At 40.6% G+C, this 15944-nt stretch overlaps 1 protein-coding gene across 1 annotated transcript; it reads right to left on the bottom strand.

Annotated features, from left to right (window-relative positions):
- Positions 1-6266: 6266 nt before the first annotated feature.
- Positions 6267-15676, bottom strand: LOC139464667 (C-type lectin lectoxin-Lio2-like). Its single transcript, XM_071246189.1, has 3 exons — positions 15430-15676; positions 6754-6939; positions 6267-6505 (listed from the first exon to the last, which is right to left on the bottom strand). The coding sequence occupies exons 1-3, from the start codon at positions 15674-15676 to the stop codon at positions 6267-6269; spliced, it is 672 nt and encodes a 223-aa protein (XP_071102290.1).
- Positions 15677-15944: the final 268 nt, after the last annotated feature.

The following is a 15944-nucleotide window of genomic DNA, read 5'->3' as shown; positions in this document are numbered from 1 at the left end:
ATTCTGTCATGTACACATGCATATTTTATATTGACGAGACATATTTTTTAGTTTTAGGACCAGAAGAGCAAATGGGCTTATCGTGACTTCAAGCAGGACATGCCTGGCCTTTTCGCGAACACCCGGTGTCCTCAATGATTTTCAGTGATCCATACATAAAATATTCATCACTATTTTGCCTTTGATGCATCTGTTTGGATAATTGAAACTGATTATTCTCTGGCGTTGACGTTTCGCCTTTAGACGTATATAGTAGCAGTCATGTCTGATGCAATTTCCTATTTTGACTAAGACCACACGTTTTTCTGCATGTGAACAATTGACCTGCCTTTGCATGTGTTTGTGACAGTCGCCACATATGGAGCAGGATACACTGACTTTTCGCGAGCTGATTTTTATGGTTATGACCATGACAGATTAACTATAGTCATATGGAAAAATCGGATGTTCTTTAATTTCTTTTGGGTAGTATATAAGGTATTAATTAAAAACGAACATTTAAACGTTTGTTAGACACCGAGGATAGTTCGCTACAAAACATAACTGTTAATAATTCGAATAGTGAGACTTGATTAAGATCTACATTGCTTGACTTTAAAATTGTACCTAATGTTCTGTGTTGTGAGCAAATAGCTAAGGCATTATCCGTGATTGGTTTTACAAACTACAAATGCTTCTTGAAAATAATAGCTCAATGCTTCGTGAAACTCCAATGCACAGGTAAGAATATCTACCTTTGGCGTTATGATTCTGTATGTGTTTACAGTCGATATTCCCTACATCCTGAGGACAGTGGGGTATCAATGTGGAGAACCTTGGTTTACTTGTCTCACGTACAAAAGCAACAAAACCAACAATTGTGAAAATGTTTTTAATATTATTTTTCAAAATAATGCCCCTGCTTTTCAAACCACTTCTCGTATCGATAGTGAAGCTTTTCAATTCCTGTCAGGAAAAAAAAAACCATTCACGGCAGCTTTGAGGTCATCGTTGTCGTCATAGCGCTTCCCGCGAAGGTGTTCTTTTAGTTTAGGAAACAGGTGAACATCTGGTCTGGCGCGTGTGGAGTGTGAGGAAGCTCTTCGAACCCCTAATGTAGCACAGCAGAGGTGCACAAGCACAAGTCGAGAGGTGTGAGAAAAAGGCATTGTCATGATGTAGTAGAACTCTAGTAGTCACCATTCCCCCTTTTTTATAGCATCTTTCTTGAAGCACATCAGCATAGTAGGCTCCGGTAATCGTCTTTTGATTTTCTAAGTAATCAACAAGGATCACACCCTTTGCATCCAAGAATACAGTGGCCATAACTTTCTTCACTGTTCTTTAAGACTTGTATTTCTTTGGTGCCGTCGAAGTGGAATGGTGCCATTCGATGGACCGACGTTTTGACTCGGGATTATAGTGGTAGACCCATGTTTCATCAGCCGTTACCAATCTCTTTTTGAATTTGACAAATCCTCCTCAGTCAGCTCTAAATTGTATCTGGCAATGTCAGTTCTTTTTTCCTTTTTCATCTCGACCTCGTCCTGTTATCACGGTCTTGTAGATACATACATGTATGTACGAAATGCGTTGTATCACAGGACCAAGGTCTTGAATTGGTCCCAAAATACATGGCGTTATGACTGTACCCTGACGGCGTGGATCGTAGCTTACAATATCGAGCACTGGATTGTCTGGCCAAGACCGCCATGATATAACTGGATTATTGCTCAGTGTGGCATTCAACAAAAAAACAAAACAAACAACACAAGTACCAAGACGTGTACTTTGTGATTCCGCAATAATGGCTCGGGCCAACTAAATAGAGTTCCTGTCACCTGGACGGCGTTGGTCAATCAATTTGCTGTATTTGTCAAGATTCGAGTATGCCCAGAAACGTAATTCCGATTCCTGTGTAATACACCATGTACTCAGTCAGACTTGAACCTATATGCCTATATGTACCAAACAATCTGGTAGAAAACGCGTGTCATATGCAAAATGTTCATTGTTGACAACGTCTGATGTCTTCGTGTCAGATCACTATAATACCTGATAGTATTAAATCAGCGTCTAACCGTGGTTATAGATTAACCCGGTTGATGAGAATAGATGTTTCCATTATTAAGATAACAAATGATAACGGGAGATAATCTCCTGAATAACTGATCCAGGAGTTTGAAGGTATCAGACATTGAGCGAGGACACTCTGGTCGTGCCCGCTAAGTGTGATTAAATTCCCCACAGCTGGATATGTTCAGCTTATATTCAATGCCCTAACATTACAGGGACACCAGAACCACAACTCGTACTCATAAATGGAAACAAGTGTGATGATCTACAATACTGTGTTTATCAAAACAGTTATTCTGATATAATTTTCATAACTTTGAGACAAATATAATGCCCCGAACGCCGCAAAATGTTTGTTCATAGACAAATGTGGAAAAAAGACATTGATATCTGCAATGCATTTTTGGTAAAATCTTGAAGCAAGTCTAAAAAAAACACATATGCATTAGAGCAGGTGTGCTAGAACTAAATACATACATACATACATACATACATACATACATACATACATACATACATACATATATGAAAACTGTTATGGGTACATGTTCATACTCCTGCCAAAAGCGAAACTGGCATAAATGAACACTCCTTATCCATTCCAGTGTCCCTATTTAGGGATAAAGACAAAGTCACAAATACTTTTGCTGTACCCGTCCTTTCGTATTCTTTTGGTGTTGTTGATTGGACGAAACAAGAAATTCAGGGTATTGACACCCTCACACGAAGAATCATGCCAGACAATAGATCCCATCACCCGCGCTCTCCCTTCAATTGCTTATATTTACCAATTGTAATGGGAGGACGTGGTTTGATTAACGTGGAAGCTCTTCATGTAAGAATTGTATTGTGCACTTTTGCACACATTTATTTGTCTCATGATCCTCTTGTGATGCATGTCAATGACTGAACGACCATTGCATCGAGTCTGTGTGCAGTGTGTTGAGAAGGCTTGCCTGAAAAGTGAAACCGAAGGCTCTCTGTTTGCTGCCCAGTCGAAAACGTCAATGTGTGATTTTGCATGCCCAACACATTGTCAGTGGATGCCTAGCATCTTAAGCAACTTGATGGAGTGACACGATCCTTTAGCTTTTTATATTTTAAACATATTTTATTTTCATGAAAAGGATTGGGCACAAGTTATCACAACGCCCTCTCCATTTATTTCCATGTTAGCTTATTTACAATTAGTAAATAGAGAAACGTATGTACATTAACATTGCTCACTCGAACCTTTTGTTTTCTTTTTTGTTTGCATGTTCATTCCTAAAAATGTTTTCGTTTACATGATTAGGTAAAGCTGCATTGCCATCTGGCTGCAGGTCAATATTTACATCACAAATATCTTTCACAATTAACAATAGTAAGTGAATCAATTCGTTTCTACCTAATTCAAAAAATGGACATTCCATGAAAAAAGTTCTATGAATTATCATATGGGATGCACGTCGGCATTTTGGATCCACGTTTGCTAAACAAGTTTCAATTCTTGCTGCTTCCATGCATATTCAAGATGTGGTCTTCTAAACAATACATAAATCTTGTTCAACATGCTATGACGGAGCATTCACTTTAGCTTCCTCATTAAATGAGTCATCTTTGTTGTAGTTTTAACAATTAAATCAATATAGCATGACCACTTGCCCGATGACGACAATATAACACACAGGTGTTTGTGTGTTTTAACATTAATGTTTCCATTATCCAAAACTATTTTCAGAATTCGATGCGGCTCTTTTGTGGACACAAGAATTGATTTTGTTTTGCTGGGATTACATAGAATTAGCCAGTCTTGAGCCCATTCATTTTGTTTAAGTTGCTATTCACACTAGTTTCTCTATATTCAATGCCATTAGATGGTTTTGACTCTTAGACTCAGAACATGTAGAGGGCGTCATGGAAAATGATAAATTCAAAATTCTTTGGAATATTATTGATTTTTCTGCCCCTATCTCCTTTAATGTGATTGACAAGATTTAAGAAAAACACGGCAAATATGCATCCTAAGTACCAAGTTGTCCGACTCCCCATTGTTCTCGGGGCCTTAGGTTTGGTACCTCCCATCTGTTGACTAACATTTGGTGAGTACCCGGGTTTGCTGCCAGGAATACAGCCTTTCTGACAATCTGGGTAATGCAGAAAGCTGCAGTGTTGGGGAGTCTAGGCAGTGCTTCATGGAAGAAGTCCAATTCGCTGCCTGGGCTGCGCGTAGAGGGGGCAAGGTCCCTGAGCTGATGAGTGAGTGAGTAGGTATGTTTTTACGCCGCTTTTAGCAATATTCCAGCAATATCACTGCGGGGGACACCAGAAATGGGCTTCACACATTGTACCCATGTCGGGAATCGAACCCGGGTCTTCGGCGTGACGAGCGAACGCTTTAACCACAAGGCTACCCGACCGCCGGTGATGATGAGCCTAACCTCTTTGCTGCATTTAAAAAAATTTAATCTGTACATAATAATAATTTTCGGAGAATGTGAACACATTCTCATGATGTTGTTTAAAAATCGTACAATTAAATCGTTTTCGGCAGAGATTTCAAATGAATATGGAAAGGGTTTTGTCGCTGTTATTTAAGAAACAGACATACCGAGGCTCAGTGGAAAATGTTCTCCTTGAATTGCCAATCGGGTTCAGAAGATACATGTCATGTACTTCTATTATGTCAAGAATATCAACATTGTTGAGATTGTACATCGCAAAATATAACTTTCTTTATCCCAGGATACGAGTGTTAAATTGATGTGCCCATCGAATACGAATATTTTGCTTAGACTAGCTATGTTCCTACAAAAGGTGTATACATCTAGATTAACTGTATAAACACCATCTGTCATGATGATGTTTCTGCAAAATACACAGTACTGTCATAATAAATAATTCAAAGAGACAAATTAAGCCCTTTCCATATCCATAAGCCCATTGTACGATTCCGACTATATTATGAAAATGTGTTTATGAATCACTTTCAAAAAGTGATGAAACCAGGTGTTCGCCAAAAGGTAAGCGTATCCTGCCCAACGGTGGCACCCTTCACCAACACATGCAAAGGCAAGTCAATTGTTCACCAGAAAACAGCATGGGGTCATAGGGAACAAGTCAAAATAGGGAATTGCTTCGGACATCATTTTTTGTCACTGATGCGTAACATTTGGAAATGTATACTCCAATGTACCTGAATTGTTATGAAATTTAGGCACAATATAAAAAAATCAATTGCTAAATTGTACGTCTCTGAATAAATTGTCATCAGGATCTTGGAATGCCTATAGATTGGGTTTCTTTTCTTGTTTTCCCCGTGGGCACCAATTGTGCTCCCCTTCTTGCGGATCTGTTTCTTTATGCAAATGAATCGGATATTCTGTTCGGATTGGCAAAGTCAAAACGAGGTAATTTGGCCAAAAAGTTTAACTTAAGCTTCAGGTATATTGATGGTCTTAAATAACAATCTAATAGCCCATTCCCTTCCACTGATTTACCCACCTGAACTAGAAGTAAAGAAGACCAGTGAGACCACCTCATCTGTTTCATATTTAGACATATGCATAAAGAGTGACAAAACACTATCCACAACACTGTATGGCAAGAGTGATGACGTAATTAAAACTTTCCAATAGTCAACTTTACCTAAGGCTTCACGTCGAGCAATATTCCAGCAGCTCCAGCCTTTGGTGTTTACATTTCGCAACTTTTGAGATACAATCGAGCGTGTTCTGTCTCTCAAGATTTCAGAGAGCGACTATTGCTCAGAAGTTGTTTCATCAAGGTTATAACATTCAAGGCCTCATTAAAGCTTTTAAATAGTTTTATGGTAGACATGGGGAGGTAATTTCCAAATTTGACGCATAAATGACAAAAATTATGTCCGATGCAATTTTTTATTTTGACTTGTACCATAGGTTCCCATGATTGTTTTCAGGTGAGCAATTAACTTGTCTTTGCATGTGTTTGTGACGGGTGCCACCGGTGGTGCAGGATACGCTCACCTTTTCGAAAACACCTGGTATCATTACTTTTTGATAGTGATTTATAAACACATGCTCATGATATAGTCGGAATCGTACAATCGACTCTGCTATATGCAGAGATTTCTATTGGATATGGAAAGGGTTTTGTAGTTTTATTGTACTGTCTCTGTATATATTGTCATCAAAATGATGGAATGTCCACTGATTCCTACGTGTTCATGTACAATCCCACACTTTGCATCGCTACACATAGGGGTCGAGGGAGATGAAAGGCAGCTCACAGATGTAAGCCCTTTCACTTGCAGGGTCAACATTCCTCCACCTGTGACCTGAGGTCATCTCCATGACAACACGAGACTGGCTCGAGTCGGCGGTTGGATGATTTTCGTCCCAGTCGTTGATGTCAATCTCTGCCCCATCTGACCACGCCCACAGACCTGCGCTCAACTTTCCTCCAATAGCAAACTCCATTGACTCATAGTCTGAAACAGTTTGATAATTGTGAACGGAAATCATTTCGTGAAAAAACAGTTATAAACACTGTGCGTGGGTTCTCTTACATTTAGGAAAAAACGTGCTTTAGTGTATGGATTGTTTTAAACACATACGTGATAGCTGTGTGAATACGTCCTTAAAATTGACAACTACTACTAATAAGGGCCCCATAAACTACTGTATAACCCGTGCCCCTTAACACATATTTAGACTCTTTTACAGATGAAATCCGTACCCTGGTTTGATGTTATCACGCTTTTGATGTAATGTATTTTCCTGAGTGTGTTGAGTTTTATCAGAGAGCCCCCATCCGTCTCACATGCTTGACTGGCAGAGTCCCAAGTCTTCTGTCCAGTGTACACCTGGAAGCAGAGGTCAGCTTGACGGGACAGGGTGTAGCCAGTGTCGGGGTGACAATAGTCTGCAACATAATAACAGTGTTTACCGGTAACAGAGGTCATTCTGGCGGGACATTCGAATACATATTACTGCTATGTCTGACCGTGCCTTCTCCTTTTGCAGTCCACAGTTATGGAACTCTTTGCCCTTGAATCTGAGAAACTCTGCTTCTAAGGAAACATTTAAGTCTCTCCTCAAAACCCACTTCTTCACTTCAGCTTTTCAATAGATCTCCTGATTGTTGGCATATGTACATAGACATTACTTTTTAACTTTATCACAGCGCCAGTGAGCAACTGTCGATGGATATAAGGCGCTTTACAAATCAATTATTATTATTATTATTATTATTGTTAGAGAAATGCTAAGGATCACCACCAAAATGTAATTCGTCAAATTGTGTACATCTGTTGAAATAGCCAAAGGCAGTATTGTGTGAAGACATGTATAATGAGCCTAAGTCCGTTTTCCTGTGCCAAGCAATACCAACAAACATCAAACAATTCTCAGTATTGCGTATGTGATCCACATGATGCGATCACAACCTGGCACCGCCGTCTCATGCTCCCATAAGCATCTGGATTGTCGCCAAGGGAAGACTGTTCCACTCTTCAGTAAGAGCATTACCGAGTTGCTGTAGAGTTGCCGGAAGGACAGGGCGTCGTGAGAGGGCAATCTGCAGCGTGTTCCGCATATTTTCGATGTAGATGCGGTCTGGTAACCGGGCTGGCCACTCCACGCGGGCAAAGGTCTCCTGCTCTAAGTAGGCATCAACGACTCTGGCACGATGAGGTCATGCGTTATCGTCCATGAGGATAAAGTCCGGTCTGATCGCACTAGAATATGGTCTCACGTACACACCAAGAATGTCACCCCCCCCCCCCCCCCCCTGTAGCGCACACCTGTTATGGTGCCCCGCTGTTGGACATGGAGATTGGTTCTTCGGACATGACCATTCATCAGTAAAAAGTACTGGTGTGTCCAATTGAAGTGATCGTCAGCCCGGTCCACACTAGACTAACATTTAGTCTCTGAAATCTTATATTACACAATATCCTTCTTGCTTGAGCTGGCTAGACTTGCTTTTGTATGCATTTCTAGATTATTATTTTTTCATAAAATAAATATATTCCACGGTCATGGTGCAGGACTAGGTCCACACTTGCTGCACGTGATACCGGATCGGTGGGATGCGAATGCGTGACCTCCGCCGTGACCGAAGACCAGTACCAGTGTGGAGGCAGTTACTGATAACGTCTTGCTGTAATCAAGAAAAATCCGTCTTTCCGCTGTGTGACTGAACGCCGTCGACCACCTGTATGCCGCTGGGTAGCTGATCTGAACGTCTGATTTCGAGACCATGCCCTGCTGAGCACACTTTGCTAACGTCACATTGTATTCGCCTGAGCATCTGACATCTAAGCATCGTAAGCGGCGACTAACGGGATCGGGTGGTCAGACTCGATGACTTGTTGATGCATGTCATCGATCCCAATTGCGTGGATCAATGCTCATGATATCAATCACTGGATTGTCTGGTCCAGACTAGATTATTTACAGACCCCTGTTATATAGATGGACTATTGCTGAGTGCGGCGTTAAACAACCAACCAACCAAGAACCAACCAACCAACAAGCACCTCGAGCACAACATACCTATGACTGAATGCCTCTGTCTGTCCATTGGTTACTTGAGGTCCTAAAGGGGTTACCCAAACATTGTGTACCGAGATGATTCAATAGTTAAGGCCCACAATTCTAATTTCTAAATTAATATAATCCAAAATGATCTGTAAACGCATGAATAAATCTGATCCCAGCTGATCTAAGGCAGTTGACTGAGTTCACTGAGGTCTTTGAATTGATGTTGTTATACATGTATATATCATGTAATAAACTAGGAAACAAAGTTAGTTGTATCTTCAAACATGTAAGTTTTGCTCTTTGAATTGGGTTTGAACCTGATCACCCCTCACATGTGAATGTAACGACTTAACAACCCATTCCCACAAGAGCTAATAACAAAAAGGTCACAATGGTAGCATTCCAATATGACCTGATTGATTTTTGGTACCTCGGGTTTAGATCAAGTGGGATCTCTAGTTTTTGGATGATCAAAACTTGATTCTTAGCAAACTTTGAGAAGTATACTGTCGTATATATTGCCTACTCGGATCTGATTGTTAATGTAGACATTACAAACCTCAACTGCATTAAGAGACAAGTGTATCCGTTAATCAATAATCTAGATGACGTCATAGATAACGTTGGCAGTGCCAGTGAAGATCGCCACTTACAGCTTTCAAAACGTTTCTTTCTAAACGAAAAGGAGACATGCGAACGACAAAGTGTACTCTGAATTATACGTAAAAGAAGACACCTTCCCTTTTATTAAGCTATTTACTTTTCTTTTACAACGAAAACAAATGTCAATACAAGAAAATGTTTTCCACTTTGGATGGTATGTAATCAATACTGAAGCATGAGATCCCACGACGTAATGTTTACTTTTATTCACAAACTGAAGCATCACTTTGTTGTGTCCTACTTGGTATCTCCATCACCATGGTCAATAGCAGTATCCGTGTAAACACTGTTGTGCTTGTTTGTTTGTTGTTTAACGCCGCACTCACGGCGGTCTGTAAATAATCGAATCTGGACCAGACAATCCTGTGATTGACATCATGAGCATCGATCCACGCAACTGGAATACGATGACATTCATCAACCAGGTCAACGAGCCTGACCACCTGACCCCGTCAGTTTGCATCTTACGACAAGCATTGTCGCCTTTTATGGGCAGGAATGTGTAGTCAATGGTAGCGCGATTGCTTTTTCTTGTTATCTGTTATGCATCAAACAAACCGTGGTATAACGTAAAGTTCAATAGCATTTACCGAGAAGGGCATTGCGTTTTCATATTTCTGGTGTCTGCTTTTGGTCAATTATGATATGCCATAAAAATTTACTCTTATTTGTACTCTTCAATTATTGGAGAAAATAAAAAATTGTAAGTATATCTGAATTGATTTTCAAAGCAGCGTTAAACTAAATACATTCCAGTCCGGTTCAGATCCACATCAAGGACATTCGTTATGATTGATGGTGATCGGTAATTTGGGGGTCCAGACATTTCCCCACTTCGACAATGCCTCAAAGGGAATTTCCCTACCGGATAATTACCCATGAAAGTAGGACATTTCCTATTCCAAGTAGGACTTTTCCCTACAGGACAATTCCCTATTCAAAGTAGGACGTTTCCCTAACGGAATTAAGTAGGACATTAATTCCCCACTCAAAGTAGGACATTTCCCCACCGGATAATTCCCTATTCAAAGTTGGACAATTCCCCACCGGATAATTCCCCACTCAAAGTAGGACATTTCCCCACCGGATAATTCCCTATTCAAAGTAGGACGTTTCCCTACAGGACAATTCCCTATTCAAAGTAGGACGTTTCCCTAACGGACACTTCCCTATTCAAAGTAGGACATTAATTCCCCACTCAAAGTAGGACATTTCCCCACCGGATAATTCCCTGTTCAAAGTAGGACAATTCCCCACCGGATAATTCCCCACTCAAAGTAGGACATTTCCCAACCGGATAATTCCCTGTTCAAAGTAGGACAATTCCCCACCGGATAATTCCCCACTCAAAGTAGGACATTTCCCCACCGGATAATTCCCTATTCAAAGTAGGACATTAATTCCCCACTCAAAGAAGGACATTTCCCCACCGGATAATTCCCTGTTCAAAGTAGGACATTTCCCCACCGGATAATTCCCTAGTCAAAGCAGGATATTTCCCTATCGGATAATTCCCTATTCAAGGTAGGACGTTTCCCTACAGGATAATTCCCTCTTCAAAATAGGACATTTGCCCACCGGACAATTCCCTATTCAAAGTAGGACATTTCCCAACCGGATAATTCCCTATTCAAAGTAGGACATTTCCCAACCGGATAATTCCCTATTCAAAGTAGGACATTTCCCAATCGGACAATTTCCCACTCAAAGTAGAACATTTCATATATGTATGCTTTATATAATTTTTATATTCAATTGCAATGTGGGGACAGGTCTATGTGGGGAGATGTCAGCGTGGAGTATTGTCCAAGTGGGAAAAGTCCTACAATCGTAAACTTGACATTGCTTCACAGAAAGTACAAGCTGCGTTAAACATGATCGTATTATTAGATGTTTTCTTTTAGATGTACTCTATCAGATGTACGCTACCACATGTACTCTATCAGAAGTATTCTTTTAGATGTACTCTATCAGATGTACGCTTCCAGATGTACGCTACCAGATGTTCTTTATTAGATGTATTCTTTTAAATGTACTCTATCAGATGTACGCTACCAGATGTACGCCATCAGATGTACCCTATCAGATGTACTCCACCAGATGTACCCTGCTATATGTGCACTGTGAGATGTACATATACCAGGACTAGCATTGTAGTATTGATCATAATGGTCGTAGGTAAACTTTACTCGCGTTACATATAGCTGTCAAGGGGTTTCTGCAGAGCCGGATAAAAACAGACGGTTATAAAACAATGCTCTTGGTGGGCTATACAATGTGCATAGATTAATCTTTTAAAGTTAGGAAGAATGACATTTGAAAAAAAATACAAAAAATAGGTCCGGAATAAGATGTTATTCGAATGGATTTGAGACTTTGTATTCATTTAATAAATGCTTGTGATCGATATTCGTTGTTTCTCTTTATCCTAACTCAGTTGCTGTATTGAACTCTCGCGAGAATGCGCTTATTTCGTGAAAATATGTTTTTGTTATCTTGTGATAAAGTTTGTGAACATGAACGTTAAGCTTTACAAACATTAAGTATGTTCATGAACAGTGCATACAGATGCTACTTACCGATTATAATAAATATAAGATAGCAACGCGATAAATCGCTCGGAGCAATAAAGAACAAGGCGTGGTTTATTTCACGACAAAACATTGTTCTATCATGACGTCATTTCTAGAGATTAGGGGCGGTCGGGTAGCCTAGTGGTTAAAGATTTCGCTTGTCACACCAAAAACCCGGGTTCGATTCCCGACATGGGTACAATGAGTGAAGCCCATTTCTGGTGTCCCCCGCCGTGTCTGTGATATTGCTTGAATATTGCTAAAAGCCGCGTAAAATCAAACTCACTCACACTCACTCTAGAGATTCGAACTTACGCTAGCAACTTGATGACGTTGTAAATAAGACGGTGATATTTTTAGAGGGTGGTGAGTTTTTCCTCTTAGTTCTGTACTACCAAGTTGTTGACTGTCAGAAATGTTATACATGTGACCATTTTCTGACAAAGCTTCCACAATTACGTTTGAGATTAAACTCTATGTACTCGTTTTTCACTGTGTTGATATTGAAGTGTTTGAATGGCAGAAGTTGACGGTACGACAAAAAAGGTGTACAACTTTTTCATTATACTGTACATTACACAGTATAATAAAGAAGTTGTTGTCCATAATTGTTTGGTCTATTTTACGTTTTTGATGTTTGTGATAATATTTAGGAAATACCAAACTTAACCACCCTTTTCATAACATGGACTTGTTTGACATTCCCGAGATCGGATTGTATTCAGGGAGTCATCATTATTTAAACACGGGTTTACAGTTTGTAAATTTTATCAACATCATAAAAGAGTCTGTGCATGACGCTGATATCTCATATAAGAAACATACGATTCGTGGTCGCAGTTTATCGCACAATAAAAGACTGCAGGGAAAATAAACCACGAGGTACACAACTCCCCCTCTTGTTTATTTCTTAAATAATTGTAATATTTGTTTGTTTGTTGTTTAACGCCGCACTCAGCAATATTCCAGCTACATGACGGCCGGCGGTCTGTAAATAATCGAGTCTGGACCAGACAATTCAGTGATTGACATCATGAGCTTCGATCCAGGTAATTGGTATAGGATGACATACATCAACCAAGTCAGCGAGCCTGACCACCTGATCCCGTCAGTCGCCTCCTACGACAAGCATATATATCTAATATATCATTTGACTGCTTTGTCAGGTTTAACTATTTGATAGTGATTCATATACACATGCTTATAACATGGTCGAAATCGTACAATAAACCCTGCTCTTGGAAACGTTTTTTTTAATGTGTGTGGAAATAGTTTTGTGGCTTTTATTTCCCGCTGCTGCTAGGCGTGTAATCTGCTGCAAGATAAGCATTTCAGGACAATACTACACGTCATCAGATGGGATAATATATACATTAATAAACCTGGTAGGGCATAATTATATGAATAAGTGATCAATAATTCTCCATCAGCGAGAAGAAATTCCATTAGGAGAATTACCATAAAGGTCAAAATAGAAGCTTTTACAAGATGCCAGTTTGTACAACAGTTTTATGGCGGATTAAATTCCAGGGCATTTCGGCTTTATTAATGCATCATAAAACATCAACGCCGGAGAATAATTACCCTCGATTATCCGACGAAACAGATTCCATTGGGCGTGAAAGGCAAATTAGTGGAACTCATTTTATGAATGGATCACTGAAAATCAGTGACGACACGAATTGTCATCAGTCATCACATTCTAGTGATCGATGGAACAGACAATCCAGTACAACACGATAGAACGTAACCAGGGGATGATATAATAGTCTACCATTACACTGAAGAATGATTCCTTTTGATTGGTCAAGTCGTCAACGGCGTTTTATTCATTTATTCATTTATCCATTCATTCATTCATTCACTCACTCATTCATTAAAAGATTTTGGGTTGTTTTTTAGTGTGCGTCTTGTATAGCTTTTTCTAAACCTTGTGTACTCAATGATAACAACTCCCCCCGGTTATCTCACTGTAATGACAAATGACTACAGTCAGCTAGCAGTGTAGTCATCAGTGTCATCGACGCTTGGTAACAAGTCCTATGCGGGGATAATGGTTTGAATCGTAACAGTCAGCTAGCAGCGTCGTCACCAGTGTCATTGACGCTTGGTAACAAGTCCAAGCCAGGGACAATGGTTTGGGTCGTCACTCAATAGACCAAACCGTTGGCGGGGAATACGAGTGTTTCATGCTTGTATCATTAAGTCAGCAACAGCAGAAATACCGTGCAACGTCAAAGTTTGCAGTTTACTCATGCATTCGGGTATGTCTTGTCAAGTCCACAAGTTGGGTACAAGTCAATTTCGAAAAATATCAGTTTTATCAGGAATTATGTTCAGTCCCAGAAAAAAATGTTCAAGATATCTTTCAGATTGTTGAAAAGCCAATCACTGGATGATATTTACTGAAGATAATAAAGATAGGCGTTGATAACTAAATAAATAAAAAATGTAGGACGAATACCATGTCCTATTGCTTTTCCCTCACTACTCTGACTTCAAAAGAGATAAATATTTACCAGACAGATATTCTCTTCAGTGAGAAAACATGCCATTACTCCAATCGGATGTGGAAACTAAGATTTATGTACGCAATTTATTATCATTATTTTTGTACGACGATTTGCTTCCTTTATAAATTATTGTTACCAAACTATGAATACCCTGTGACATGAGCGAGTGAGTTGGGTTTAAAGCCGCTTTTAACGGTATTCCAGTTATATCGTGGCGTGTCAGCTTAATGTGGGAGGTCTTCGACGTTTACCACTTCGGTGAAACCCACGAGCACAAACCTAGAAACATAATCGGGGCGACAGGGATTAGAACCCACAGTCATAGGTTTCCGAGGTGCCCAAGGGACGATGCGAATTGCGATGCCTTAGACGACTGGGCCACCCGTGCCCCCTGTCACTTGAAATCAAATGTATTTGAATAGAAGGATACAATGTTATCCAATATGTATAATCTCGTCTGTCTTATTCTTGAACAGATAAGGTGGCACGGGTGGCCCAGTCGTGTAAGGCGCCGCAATTCGCGGTGCAGAGTTGCGCCCCTTGGGCACGCCAGAAACCTATGATTGTGGGTTCGAATCCCGATTCGCCCCGATTCGCCCCGATTCGCCCCGATTATGTTTCTAGGTTTGTCAGCACCATACCCGTGCTCGCGGGTTTCACCGAAGTGGTAAACGTCTGAGACCTGCATCACTTGGGACTTTCCTCCCACATCAAGCTAGCTGGAATATTGCTGATGCGACTTAAAGCAACACTCACTCACTCACTCCTGCCACACTGCTGAGTGAGTGAGTTGTGTTTTAACGCCGCTTTTAACAGTATTCCAGTTATATCGTGGCGTGTCAGCTTAATGTGTGAGGAAAGCCCCAAGTGACGCAGGTCCTAGACGTTTACCACTTCGGTGAAACCCACGAGCATGGGTATGGTGCTGACAAACCTTGAAACATAATCGGTGCGAATAGGATTCGAACCCACAACCAAAGGTTTCTGGCGTGCCCAAGAGACGCAACTCTGCACAGCGAATTGCGGCGCCTTAGACGACTGGGCCACCCCTGCCCCCGATTCTGCATGATGAAGTTACAATTTCCTCAGATTAAAATCACGTTCAGTCATCCCACTTACCGGGATACAGCCAATAGTAGTAGGACGTATGGAAGTCGGTGAAGTTGTCCAGGGTAGTGTATCGATGCTGTCGTAGGCAGCAAAGTTGTAAACTTCTGGAATGAAGAATTGCCAAGCAGGTTTTCTCAAATCGACATTCATTGACACAGTCCAGCAAGGTCATATCTTGAAGTACAGTACAGCCATCGAGTGCTTTGTTGGTGAAGATGAGTCTTGCTAATGTTACGATAACCATCCCAGCCGCCATCTTAGTCTGACGGGGCTGCTCCAGGACGTCCAGAAATTGCGAAGATGTTCTGATGACGTAAGGTACTCTCGACTTTGTGATGTTGCAGAGGTTGATCTTGAGGCCTTGAACTGACGTCAAAGGTACCTTCGTGACATCAGGGCGGGAAAGGTTTCGTTGTTAGGACGATACCACTGTACTGGTATACATTGTTCTTACCTCATCGCCCTATATACCAGGAATAATCGATCAGTGCGTTTTCTGATCTATTTGATCCGAATATAAGCTG

This window comes from Haliotis cracherodii, unplaced genomic scaffold (genome assembly GCF_022045235.1).
Source record: "Haliotis cracherodii isolate W230 unplaced genomic scaffold, xgHalCrac1.p SCAF_17, whole genome shotgun sequence".
Taxonomy (NCBI): Eukaryota; Metazoa; Mollusca; class Gastropoda; order Lepetellida; family Haliotidae; genus Haliotis; species Haliotis cracherodii.
The sequence above is the reverse complement of the archived record's forward strand: the minus strand, read 5'-3'. Positions and strand labels throughout refer to the sequence as shown.